This window comes from Antennarius striatus, chromosome 14, assembly GCF_040054535.1.
Source record: "Antennarius striatus isolate MH-2024 chromosome 14, ASM4005453v1, whole genome shotgun sequence".
NCBI lineage: Eukaryota > Metazoa > Chordata > Actinopteri > Lophiiformes > Antennariidae > Antennarius > Antennarius striatus.
This window is the reverse complement of record NC_090789.1, coordinates 19,675,634-19,688,503: the sequence shown is the minus strand read 5'-3', so window position 1 is coordinate 19,688,503 and position 12,870 is coordinate 19,675,634. Positions and strand designations below refer to the sequence as shown.

Here is a 12,870-nt window from a genome sequence, read left to right as displayed (position 1 = left end):
ACCGATAGGGGATATCCGGTGAGTATTTCAAAATAAAAGAAATACGTTAACACTGTTTTATTAAAATGTGATTGGAACGTCCTAAATGATTATTAGTCGTTTACACAATATTATGTATGGTATAATATAATTATGATAAAGCGGCCTGACGTATTTCCTGTGTGAGGCGAACAACATAATTAAGTCAGCTGATCACCGCTGGGACGTGAAGCCTCTACTTCCGGAGTGGAGCGGAAAACCTTCCGCTTGACTATTACCCATCTCAGAGTGTTGAGAGCAGAAACCACAGTTTGGACAACCTTCTGCTTCCATTTAGTTTGTCATTTACAGATCACAGGTGTTTTCCTGCCACCACAGCCCCACTCTGCGGCCTCTGTCCACCGCTGGCTCCTTTCCTCCAGCATCCGAGGGCTCGCCAACGGTAGCGTTAGCACACAGCTGCAGGTATGGCGGAGGTTCCCGGAACGTCCAGTGAAACCATCACGGAGACCGTCCAGACCAGCTCGCCGCCGCCGCCCCAGCAGGTAACCGGTGCACGGCAGAGCGGGTCCGGTGTGGGGCTCGTCGGTGGAGGAGAAGCCTCCAGGTGTCCCAGAGCCGACGGGCCGCGGTCACCGGGGGAGTGCCCATGTTGTTACCGCGATAAGAGAGGTGTTCGTGTTGTTACCGCGATGGAGGAGGTGTTCATGTTGTTACCGCGGTAGAAGAACATCATATTCAGGATGGGTCTGGGGTCAGGTCTCTGCCCTGAGAACCTTCAAGCCCACAGTCTCCATCCTCCAGAGGGCTGTGACCTGATGTCCAGCCCTAACCCCCAACCCTAACCCACTGACCCTAACCCCTAACCCCCAACCCTAACCCACTGACCCTAACCCCCAACCCTAACCCACTGACCCTAACCCCCAACCCTAACCCACTGACCCTAACCCCCAACCCTAACCCACTGACCCTAACCCCCAACCCTAACCCACTGACCCTAACCCCCAACCCTAACCCACTGACCCTAACCCCCAACCCTAACCCACTGACCCTAACCCCCAACCCTAACCCACTGACCCTAGTCTTAACCCCTAACCCCTAACCCACTGACCCTAACCCCTAACCCCTAACCCCTCATCATTGATGATGAGGAGACTGTTGTAGATGAACACCTCCAGTTATAATGTTGTCATCTAGAAGGGTTTGTCCTTAAGTCGGTTCACACGTCAAACTATGATAACGAGGAGGAGTCTGTTGGGTTTATTATGTTCCAGCAGTCTTTTCAGGCCAAACAACATTGTCCTGTAACCTTTAGCCCTAAATAACCGTCAGACGGTTGCTGTCTCACGTTCACAGGAGGGACGAAGCCTGACAATCAAGCTGAGGAAGAGGAAGACTGAGAAGAAGGTGGAGTGGTCCAGCGACACTGTAGACAATGAGCACCTGGGAAGAAGGTCTTCAAAGTGTGAGCACATCTTCACTACTATATTGTCACTAGTGTAATTTTGATGGTCTGAGTGTGAACGCAGCAGCAGCAGCGTGTTGATGGATGCCAGCGTGAGCCAGCGACCGGCTGGGAGAACATCCAACACAGTTTAATACACATGTGTAAGACTCAAGGCCCGGGGGCCAAATTTGGCCCTCCACATCATTTTACGTGGCCCGCGAGAGCATGAAAGGTCAGAGTGTCAATATGTATATAGGTCAAAAGTGTGCTTTGACCAAAACTACATTTCCCACAATGCAGTAGTTAATCCCATTTTAACTGACTAAACGTTGTGAACAAAGTTAACGTCCTAACTTGTGTCTGATGTTATTTTTCTTTATTGACTGATAGTTTGATCCTTGATTGATGGAGTTCTGTGGGTTTAATAACCTGACAAATTTAAAGGATTTATGTTAGAACAGAGAAACAAACAAACATGTTTTTTCTGTCTAACTGTAATGTTTGGAACTAGAATCAGTCAGAAATTCAGTTATTTAACATTAAGGAGTAGTTACATTTAGTTACATTACACTGAGTTACATTTAGTTACATTTATTAGTTACATTAAGGAGTAGTTACATTTAGTTACATTACACTGAGTTACATTTAGTTACATTTATTAGTTACATTAAGGAGTAGTTACATTTAGTTACATTACACTGAGTTACATTTAGTTACATTTATTAGTTACATTAAGGAGTAGTTACATTTAGTTACATTACACTGAGTTACATTTAGTTACATTTATTAGTTACATTAAGGAGTAGTTACATTTAGTTACATTACACTGAGTTACATTTAGTTACATTTATTAGTTACATTAAGGAGTAGTTATATTTAGTTACATTATTGAGTTACATTTAGTTATATTTATTAGTTACTTTAAGGAGTAGTTACATTTAGTTACATTACACTGAGTTACATTTAGTTACATTTATTAGTTACATTAAGGAGTAGTTACATTTAGTTACATTACACTGAGTTGCATTTAGTTACATTTATTAGTTACATTAAGGAGTAGTTACATTTAGTTACATTACACTGAGTTACATTTAGTTATATTAGTTACTTTAAGGAGTAGTTATTTAGTTACATTACACTGAGTTACATTTAGTTACATTTATTAGTTACATTAAGGAGTAGTTATATTTAGTTACATTATTGAGTTACATTTAGTTATATTTATTAGTTACTTTAAGGAGTAGTTACATTTAGTTACATTACACTGAGTTACATTTAGTTACATTTATTAGTTACATTAAGGAGTAGTTATATTTAGTTACATTATTGAGTTACATTTAGGTATATTTATTAGTTACTTTAAGGAGTAGTTACATTTAGTTACATTACACTGAGTTAGATTTATTGAGGAGTACCTGTAGTTACATTTATTAGTTACATTAAGGAGTAGTTACATTTAGTTACATTACACTGAGTTACATTTAGTTATATTAGTTACTTTAAGGAGTAGTTATATTTAGTTACATTATTGAGTTACATTTAGTTATATTTATTAGTTACTTTAAGGAGTAGTTATATTTAGTTACATTACACTGAGTTACATTTATTGAGGAGTACCTGTAGTTACATTTATTAGTTACATCTGGTCCTTTGAGGACAGCCGTGATGCTGATGTGGTCCTCAGTGAAAATGAGTTTGACCCCCCTGGTTTAATAAATGCAGTAATCTCCAGTAATAGCGTCCTGACCCAGTTCACTAGTGACACTATGACGGTGCTGAAGCTGTTGATGCTGACGCTTGAAGCTTCATCATCATCATCGTCACCTGAGAGGCTGTGGTCGTGAATCGTCTCCAGTCCTCCTGCTGTGGTAGAATCCAAATGGCTGTTTCTACCTCCTTCCCTTCTACTCCTGACCACAGCTGTCTGAGGGGGGGGTCAGTGATCTGTCAGTGAGCCTGACTGCTGTTTCTGTGGGTGATCTGGGCCCTGCGTCGTGTCTTCCAGGTTGCTGCATCTACGAGAAGCCCCGACAGTTCGGAGAGTCGTCCTCTGAAAGCGAGGGAGAAGATGAGGATGAAGGCTGTGGCAGTGCTCACTGTATCCTGGGCCACAGCAGGAGAAGCCATGGACAGAGTGGGGGTGGCGGGGGCACAGCGCCCCCAAACACTGGGGGGTCACACACCCACTGATCAGCACTGAGAGTTCCTCCAAACAACAAAACTGCACTTTTTTTTAGTTGAACTCAGTATTTAAGAGCAGGCAGTCATGACCCTACATTCCACCCCCCGCCCCCCAGCAGCTGGAGCAGACACACAGCCGTGCCCGTCATGCAGCAGCCTCATATAACGCTGATCTGTAACGTCAGCTGACACAAAACGAAAAAAATAACTCAAGGTTTGCTTTAAAGCGATCAGAGACGAGCTGAGCCAATAATCTAATCTAATCTAACGTTGTCAGTGTGTCTCAGCTGTTCAGTCCTGATGCTCCAATGCTGTCCTGTCCCTCAGCCAATCACGGCTCCCCTGCATTAATGATGTATGAAAATAAAGTCAGGATTATAATCCATTACATTGAGCTGGTGTTTGATTGACTGACCGTAGGTGTGAGAGTGAGTGTGGATGGTTGTTTGTCTTTGATGCGATCCCGCATTCAGCTGGCGTCTCATCTGGGGTGTACCCCACCGTTCATCTGAGAGGTTCCAGCAGACCCAGGACCCGTGAGGAGGATTAATGGATGAAGACAAGGAACAAAATCGATGCAAAAAAATCCTACAAAGACCTGAACCCAGTTCCTGCGTGCTGGGAGTGTTATTATGGGGGGGGGGGGGCAGCTCTAAAGCCAGCCGTGATGTCAAAGGTTAAATGACCAAGATGCCAAAACCAGAGGGCGTCCTCAGTGGAACCTGAACCCCTACAGAGTTCTGGGATTGGATAACTGACCTCACATCAACAACCAATGGAACCCGACCCCCGTTCAGTGAAAATAAGCCTCAAACAGCTTCACTGTATTCTCCGTAGGCCTGTGGCGTGAGAGGAGATCGTATTCCGTCAACACTCAGAACCATAAAGCAGGTAGACAGGACAAAGATCTGGTACCTCACCAACCTGCTCGTCGTTCTTCCTGGACTTCCTGCTCCAGCAAATAAACTTCAGAAAATGACGTCACACCTGGACAGGAAGAGTGTTCTCCACACTAAACCACGCTGTCAAAATCTAAACCACTTTCAGAGTTTTGAAGTCCACAAGTTAAACATTGTGTAAAAAGTTGGTGCTGACAATCATATAACTTCTTTATTCAAAAACATAGTGTATAGGAATTTCTAGCAACCTTGCAGGTAAATGAACACATCATAGAGTCACCAAAGCCAGCAGAGGTAACATCAGAAGAACAATGCTGAGAGCTGAACAGTTCTGTACCTGAAAGGAGGGACTGGTGACATCACACAAACACTACTGCCCCTGGGTTTAGTAGGAACTCCAGATCTGAATGTGACTTAGGATTCCAATGGGATTTTATTGGGTGAACAGTTAAAAGGTTACCAACGGGGGTGAACGCTGGTGGAGTCTGAAGGAAACAGGAACAAACATGGAGGTCGGTCCTCTGTGACGTCTGCTCAATCGAGTCACGATCCCTCCCCCCTCCTGGCTTTAAATGTCTGTGTGTTTAGCTCCCACTCATGAACTATGTTCACATCCCTGTGGGACAAACAATGTGAACAAATAACACGTATGACACTTACCACATCCCCAATGAACCCCAAACAGAACAGTTTGTCACAAACTGCATTTTGCTAACTTTGCTTCTCCTTAATGAAGTGAAGAACTCCAGCAGCCTGGTGACGTGGAGTCGCTGGTTCAGTCCCAACGTCCGCTGAAATGATTAAAAACGATCAGCTGTTCACCACAAAGAACTCAAGAACCCAGACCCTTATGGGACAGTCGACCAACGGGAGTCACAGCAGCCGTGGCTTCTTGTTGGGTTTGAAGTCCTAGAAGGGGGTCCCAGTGAGATCCATGACAGTCCGACAGGAGGCGGCATGGAGTCTCTGAATGTGCTTCCTGTCGAGGGAGCAGGTCCCTCAGGACCTGCAGTGGTAGCTTCAGTTGGGCTGATGCTACCACTGCCACTGTGGACTTCACTTCAACAAGCGTTTCTTGAGGACCCCGTGACCCTGGAGCTTTGGTACATTTTCTACACACCCCCTGTGGGTCTGTTGGAAGAGTGCTGCTCTCTCACAATACACATCTATTTGAATGTTTAAACTTTATAAGCAGTTTTTGTTAAGGCAGTGGTTTGCATATGTGTTGGTGTCCACAACTTCTGGGATTGTAACTCATTCATTTGGATGCTTTACATTCCAATTAGCCAATTCTTTAACACCCAGAATGCAGCAAAGCCAAGTACCTCGTCCCACCCAGGCTCCTGTTTCCAACTGAATCATTACAATCCTCTTCCCACAGAGGAAATAAAGTGAAAATAAAATACAATGCAAAGTATTCACTACATACTTTTAGATGTGACAGGAATCGTTGGTACATTCATGGTTCCTGTCACGCCCGACCCCTGTGATAGAATGAATACAACACGTTCAATATAGACAGCCCTCCATAAAATACTAAACAATAGTGTTGAATATAAAGTGACAAAAGTACAAATTATTGTTTTAGCAAGTGTGCAAAATCATAACCAGTCCATTGTCACACCACAGAACAGTGTGCAGCGAGTCTGGAGTGAACGTCTGGAGGTTGTGTGGTCAGGGTGGACTGATGTCTGTGCATTCCTCTGAACTCCACTCTCGCCGTCTGTGGGGGAGGGGGAAATTATTAAACAAGTAAACTGAAGCACAGTGGTCACACACTGACCACATGCTGGTGTGTGTACAGGAACAGGTGTGTGTGTACAGGAAAAGCATTCCTGTAAAAGAGAACACACAATAGGACCTCCAGATACCAGCCTTCCCATGTCCCCCAGATCAACACCACAGGACGTGTGATACAACAGTAGTAAAATTAGATCTGTGACAGCCCCGTGTTCAACGTATATATCATGCAAAAGAACTGATGCTGATCTATGCAAAATGACAGTTGTCAGTTATTTCACATGTTGATGATTTGCATCCTGATGAGCACATTGTCTGATGTGTACTCAACACTGGGTGGCTGCACAGGAAGGACAATATGTATTCCAGATCAAACTATAAAAATAAATTTAATACAAGAAAATCTACTAAAAATCTCAACTCTTCTTTTTGACGGTGGCCCTGGTTTCTGTCACATTCTGACAGATTTACAAGAGGCGGTGGTTGAACTTGTTTATCCAGCTAACGGACGCTACTTGTCATGTGAAGACAAGAAGGTGGGTGCAGCTGACACAGCAGAACTGACATAGAGACTGTTTTCCTTCCCCTGTTAACAAGTCAAAAGAGGAAACATGTCTGCCTAGCTGATCTTTGTCCTTCCTCTGAGCAGAAGAAACACCTTGACAGACTAACTACTAAACTAACTAGTGACACCTGGTGGTCAGGAGGTCCTGAGTTCACTCCACCTGACAACTGGTTTCCATGTTCTCCCATGTCTCTAGGTAGTACTCATGATTTACAGGATGTGGTCGGCCTTCAGACGATGAGATACTACTACATACTACTATATCCCTACCTGGAAAGAATTTATTACAGGCTACATTATTGGACTGGCTGTGACTCAGGAGTCACGTCTTGTCTTGTTGGCTGTTGGGGGTGAGGAGGACTCATCAGGTCTGAACCAGCACACTGGACCTCCACCTGGAGGTAACTGGCACCACTTTTAAACATTGTTTTAAGAACACCAGACCTAAAATTAACTCTTGTAATTATTATACTTGAATTTTTTGATGTAACTTACTAATGAAATGTGAACTTTAAAAGAATTAAAGAACGTTTTGTGAGGACTGAAGGGGCTTACCTTAGGTTTCGGGTTTGGCCTCGTCCTTTACAGACACGTCCAGTTCCTTACGATCACTTTTGTCTTTCAATGCATCAGTGCCGTCGGCCTCCTCATCCTTGTTGTCCTCCACAGAGAGGATCACGCTCTGTCGAACGCTCACAGAGATGACCAACGCCTGGGCGACACCGTAGATCAGGGCAAACTGAGGGAGATACTCCTGGATCAACCACAGTAATCCTGCCATTCCAACAGTGGAGACTATGAACATGGCCATGCCATGAAACCACAGTCTCAGAGCTCCCTGGACCCCCACCACCTCCAAAATCAGCTTGGCAGGGGGGGACACGGTCCACAGGAAGCCCACGACACACAGGTCAAACAGGTGGCGCAGGAAGTTGAAGCAGATCTCGTGGTGCTCGGGTAGGATCTCCACCTTACAGCTGTTTGCAAAGAGTCGAAACGGAGACGTCAATGGAGACGGAGGCGTAGGGGACGGAGGCGGCGTTCCGTAGTCGGAGAAGTCAGCGTCAGCCTCCAGGTGGCCCACATCCTCCTTTCTATCATTTTGTCTTCTTTCTTTCGGTCGGCATGACTCAGTTTTTCTTGGCCATGGAAGGTAAGAAGTTGGGAGATACTTCCACCATTTGGAAACAGGCTCTGAGGGCGTCTCCGGCTCTTGTCTGCACACACGCACATCTTCGATCTCCATCGGGTGGAGCTTCTCCTGCGCCTCCCAGAACTCCTCTCCCGAGCTCGCTTGCTCACTTCTGACTCTCCAACCTCCCCAGATCCAAGAAATCCACCCCGCACCCTTCTTCTGTCCCTCGGCGGTTGTCGCTGTGGTCTTCTCCGACACCGTGGCGCTGCCTCTGGGGTACGCCCATGTCCACGCCTTACCCAGAACAGCTGCCATGGCTCCTCAGAGCGGTTCCAGTTGTGTTGGAAGGGACTGTCAGGTCCACTGGCTCACATCGGCCAGGCACTGTGTGTGTGTGTGTGTGTGTTCACAACGATCTGGTTCAGTGTGTGTACTCACAGGCATGCAAGTGCAGTTTGCTTTAGCCTGTTCACAAGGACCCAGATCACTAACACACACCTGTGTGTGTGTGTTTGAGCACCTGATCAGAACTCATGTCCCTCTTCTACCTTTGGTTGAACCAACAACACCTGGACTGTTAGCGTCGAGTTGGTTCAGCTGTGCTCGAGCAGTAAGTTAGCAGCAGCTAGCTGAACAGGCTAAGTGGACAAGTGCTTCTGATCATTAACAGAGGTCATCAAACGTCCCTGCAGGGATGACTGAAAGGTTTTCCAGTCTCCAAAACAACATCTCCCCTCTTCATACCTGCAAATGAAAGAGATGGCATTGATTCATCCATCTTCAGGATCAAGGTCACATCTATATCACTAACTAACACATCTATATCACTAACTAACACATCTATATCACTAACTAACACATCTATATCACTAACTAACACATCTATATCACTAACACATCTATATCACTAACACATCTATATCACTAACTAACACATCTATATCACTAACTAACACATCAGTAACACTAACACATCAGTAACACTAGCTAACATATCAGTAACACATCACTACCACTAGCTAACACATCACTAACACATCACTAACACCGGCTAACACATCGCTAACACATCACTAACATTAGCTAACACATTACTAACACTAGCTGCTGCTAACACATCACTAACACCAGCTAACACATCACTAACACCAGCTAACACATCACTAACATTAGCTAACACAACACTAACACCAGGTAACACATCACTAGCATTAGCTAACACATCACTAACATTAGCTAACACATCACTAACATTAGCTAACACATCACTAACATTAGCTAACACATCACTAACATTAGCTAACACATCACTAATACCAGCTAACACATCACTAACACTAGCTAACACATCACTAACACTAGCTAACACATCACTAACATTAGCTAACACATCACTAACATTAGCTAACACATCACTAACACTAGCTAACACATCACTAACATTAGCTAATACATCACTAACACTAGCTAACACATCACTAAACCTAGCTAACACATCACTAACACCAGCTAACACATCACTAACACTAGCTAACACATCAGTAACATTAGCTAACACATCACTAGCATTAGCTAACACATCACTAACACTAGCTAACACTAGCTAACACATCACTAACACTAGCTAACACATCACTAACACCAGCTAATACAACACTAACACTAGCTAACACATCACTAACATTAGCTAACACATCACTAACATTAGCCAACACATCACTAACATTAGCTAACACATCACTAACATTAGCTAACACATCACTAACACTAGCTAACACATCACTAACATTAGCTAACACATCACTAACATTAGCTAACACATCACTAACACTAGCTAACACATCACTAACATTAGCTAACACATCACTAACACTAGCTAAAACATCACTAACACTAGCTAACACATCACTAACACTAGCTAACACATCACTAACACTAGCTAACACATCACTAACACTAGCTAACACATCACTAACACCAGCTAACACATCGCTAACACTAGCTAACACATCACTAGCATTAGCTAACACATCACTAACACTAGCTAACACATCACTAACACTAGCTAACACTAGCTAACACATCACTAACACTAGCTAACGCATCACTAACACTAGCTAACACGTCACTAACACTAGCTAACACATCATTAACACTAGCTAACACATCACTAACATTAGCTAACACATCACTAACACCAGCTAACACAGCACTAACACTAGCTAACACTAGCTAACACATCACTAACACTAGCTAACACTAGCTAACACATCACTAACATTAGCTAACACATCACTAACATTAGCTAACACATCACTAACATTAGCTAACACATCACTAACACTAGCTAACACATCACTAACACTAGCTAACACATCACTAACATTAGCTAACACATCACTAACATTAGCTAATACATCACTAACACTAGCTAACACATCACTAACACAAGCTAACACATCACTAACACCAGCTAACACATCACTAACAATAGCTAACACATCACTAACACTAGCCAACACATCACTAACACATCACTAACACTAGCTAACACATCACTAACACTAGCTAACACATCACTAACATTAGCTAACACATCACTAACACTAGCTAACACATCACTAACACTAGCTAACACATCACTAACACTAGCTAACACATCACTAACACTAGCTAACACATCACTAACATTAGCTAACACATCACTAACATTAGCTAATACATCACTAACATTAGCTAACACATCACTAACACTAGCTAACACATCACTAACACCAGCTAACACATCACTAACACTAGCTAACACATCACTAACATTAGCTAACACATCACTAGCATTAGCTAACACATCACTAACACTAGCTAACACTAGCTAACACATCACTAACACTAGCTAACACATCACTAACACCAGCTAATACAACACTAACACTAGCTAACACATCACTAACACTAGCTAACACATCACTAACATTAGCTAACACATCACTAACACTAGCTAACACATCACTAACATTAGCTAACACATCACTAACATTAGCTAACACATCACTAACACTAGCTAACACATCACTAACATTAGCTAACACATCACTAACATTAGCTAACACATCACTTACATTAGCTAACACATCACTAACACTAGCTAACACATCACTAACATTAGCTAACACATCACTAACATTAGCTAACACATCACTAACACTAGCTAACACATCACTAACATTAGCTAACACATCACTAACACTAGCTAACACATCACTAACACTAGCTAACACATCACTAACACTAGCTAACACATCACTAACACTAGCTAACACATCACTAACACCAGCTAACACATCACTAACACTAGCTAACACATCACTAGCATTAGCTAACACATCACTAACACTAGCTAACACATCACTAACACTAGCTAACACTAGCTAACACATCACTAACACTAGCTAACACATCACTAACACTAGCTAACACATCACTAACACTAGTTAACACATCACTAACACTAGCTAACACATCTCTAACATTAGCTAACACATCACTAACACCAGCTAACACAGCACTAACACTAGCTAACACTAGCTAACACATCACTAACACTAGCTAACACTAGCTAACACATCATTAACACTAGCTAACACTAGCTAACACATCACTAACACTAGCTAACACATCACTAACATTAGCTAACACATCACTAACACTAGCTAACACATCACTAACACCAGCTAATACAACACTAACACTAGCCAACACATCACTAACACCAGCTAACACATCACTAACATTAGCTAACACATCACTAACACCAGCTAACACATCACTAACATTAGCTAACACATCACTAACACTAGCTAACACATCACTAACATTAGCTAACACATCACTAACACTAGCTAACACATCACTAACACTAGCTAACACATCACTAACACTAGCTAACACATCACCAACACTAGCTAACACATCACTAACACTAGCTAACACATCACTAACACTAGCTAACACATCACTAACACCAGCTAACACATCACTAACACTAGCTAACACTAGCTAACACATCACTAGCATTAGCTAACACATCACTAACACTAGCTAACACATCACTAACACTAGCTAACACTAGCTAACACATCACTAACATTAGCTAACACATCACTAGCATTAGCTAACACATCACTAACACTAGCTAACACTAGCTAACACATCACTAACACTAGCTAGCACATCACTAACACCAGCTAATACAACACTAACACTAGCCAACACATCACTAACACTAGCCAACACATCACTAACATTAGCTAACACATCACTAACACTAGCTAACACATCACTAACATTAGCTAACACATCACTAACACTAGCTAACACATCACTAACATTAGCTAACACATCACTAACACTAGCTAACACATCACTAACACTAGCTAACACATCACTAACACTAGCTAACACATCACCAACACTAGCTAACACATCACTAACACTAGCTAACACATCACTAACACTAGCTAACATTAGCTAACACATCACTAACACCAGCTAACGCCGCTCTGGTCCAATAACGATTGTTTTCTCGTCAATAAATCATATCGGTTGTTTTTTATCGAGAACATTTTGCAAGTTGGTTTGACACATGCTAACAAATTAACACTAAACGCTGTTGGATCTGTTGGTGACGTCTGGACACACCGGGACTCACCTCCGGTTAGCTTCTGCCTGTTAGCACACAGCTAGCACGTCCCGTTTCCGTGAAACACGAGGAAGACTCGACCTTCTGCCGCCAGCTGAACACGCACCGACTTATTTACCGTTGGGATCCAGAGCTAACCGGGACCCGCTCGGTCTGCCCCGTCCCCGGAACGCTGCCGTTAACAGAACAAAGGACGCGGAGAACCGGATCGGTGTGGACCTTCAA

At 43.1% G+C, this 12,870-nt stretch overlaps 2 protein-coding genes across 2 annotated transcripts; one reads left to right on the top strand and one right to left on the bottom strand.

Annotated features, from left to right (window-relative positions):
- The first annotated feature begins 193 nt into the window (after positions 1 to 193).
- Positions 194 to 4,129, top strand: ppp1r11 (protein phosphatase 1, regulatory (inhibitor) subunit 11). Its single transcript, XM_068332225.1, has 3 exons — positions 194 to 524; positions 1,336 to 1,444; positions 3,432 to 4,129. Exons 1-3 carry the CDS (start codon positions 447 to 449, stop codon positions 3,614 to 3,616), a joined length of 372 nt encoding a protein of 123 aa, XP_068188326.1. The 5' UTR covers positions 194 to 446; the 3' UTR covers positions 3,617 to 4,129.
- Positions 4,130 to 4,481: 352 nt separating this feature from the next.
- c14h6orf47 (chromosome 14 C6orf47 homolog) lies at positions 4,482 to 12,870 on the bottom strand. The gene is made up of 3 exons (XM_068332224.1): positions 12,655 to 12,870; positions 7,367 to 8,690; positions 4,482 to 6,229 (listed from the first exon to the last, which is right to left on the bottom strand). Exon 2 carries the CDS (start codon positions 8,259 to 8,261, stop codon positions 7,368 to 7,370), a length of 894 nt encoding a protein of 297 aa, XP_068188325.1. The 5' UTR covers positions 8,262 to 8,690; positions 12,655 to 12,870; the 3' UTR covers positions 4,482 to 6,229; position 7,367.

What these genes read in the sequence shown, in the direction of transcription:
- ppp1r11 (XM_068332225.1), top strand. Translation starts at nt 447, where the DNA reads ATGGCGGAGGTTCCCGGAACGTCCAGTGAAACCATCACGGAGACCGTC. An exon ending in CGCCGCCGCCGCCCCAGCAG is followed by an intron (nt 525 to 1,335) that starts GTAACCGGTGCA and finishes TCACGTTCACAG; the next exon opens with GAGGGACGAAGCCTGACAAT. An exon ending in GGGAAGAAGGTCTTCAAAGT is followed by an intron (nt 1,445 to 3,431) that starts GTGAGCACATCT and finishes CGTGTCTTCCAG; the next exon opens with GTTGCTGCATCTACGAGAAG.
- c14h6orf47 (XM_068332224.1), bottom strand. Translation starts at nt 8,261, where the DNA reads ATGGCAGCTGTTCTGGGTAAGGCGTGGACATGGGCGTACCCCAGAGGC.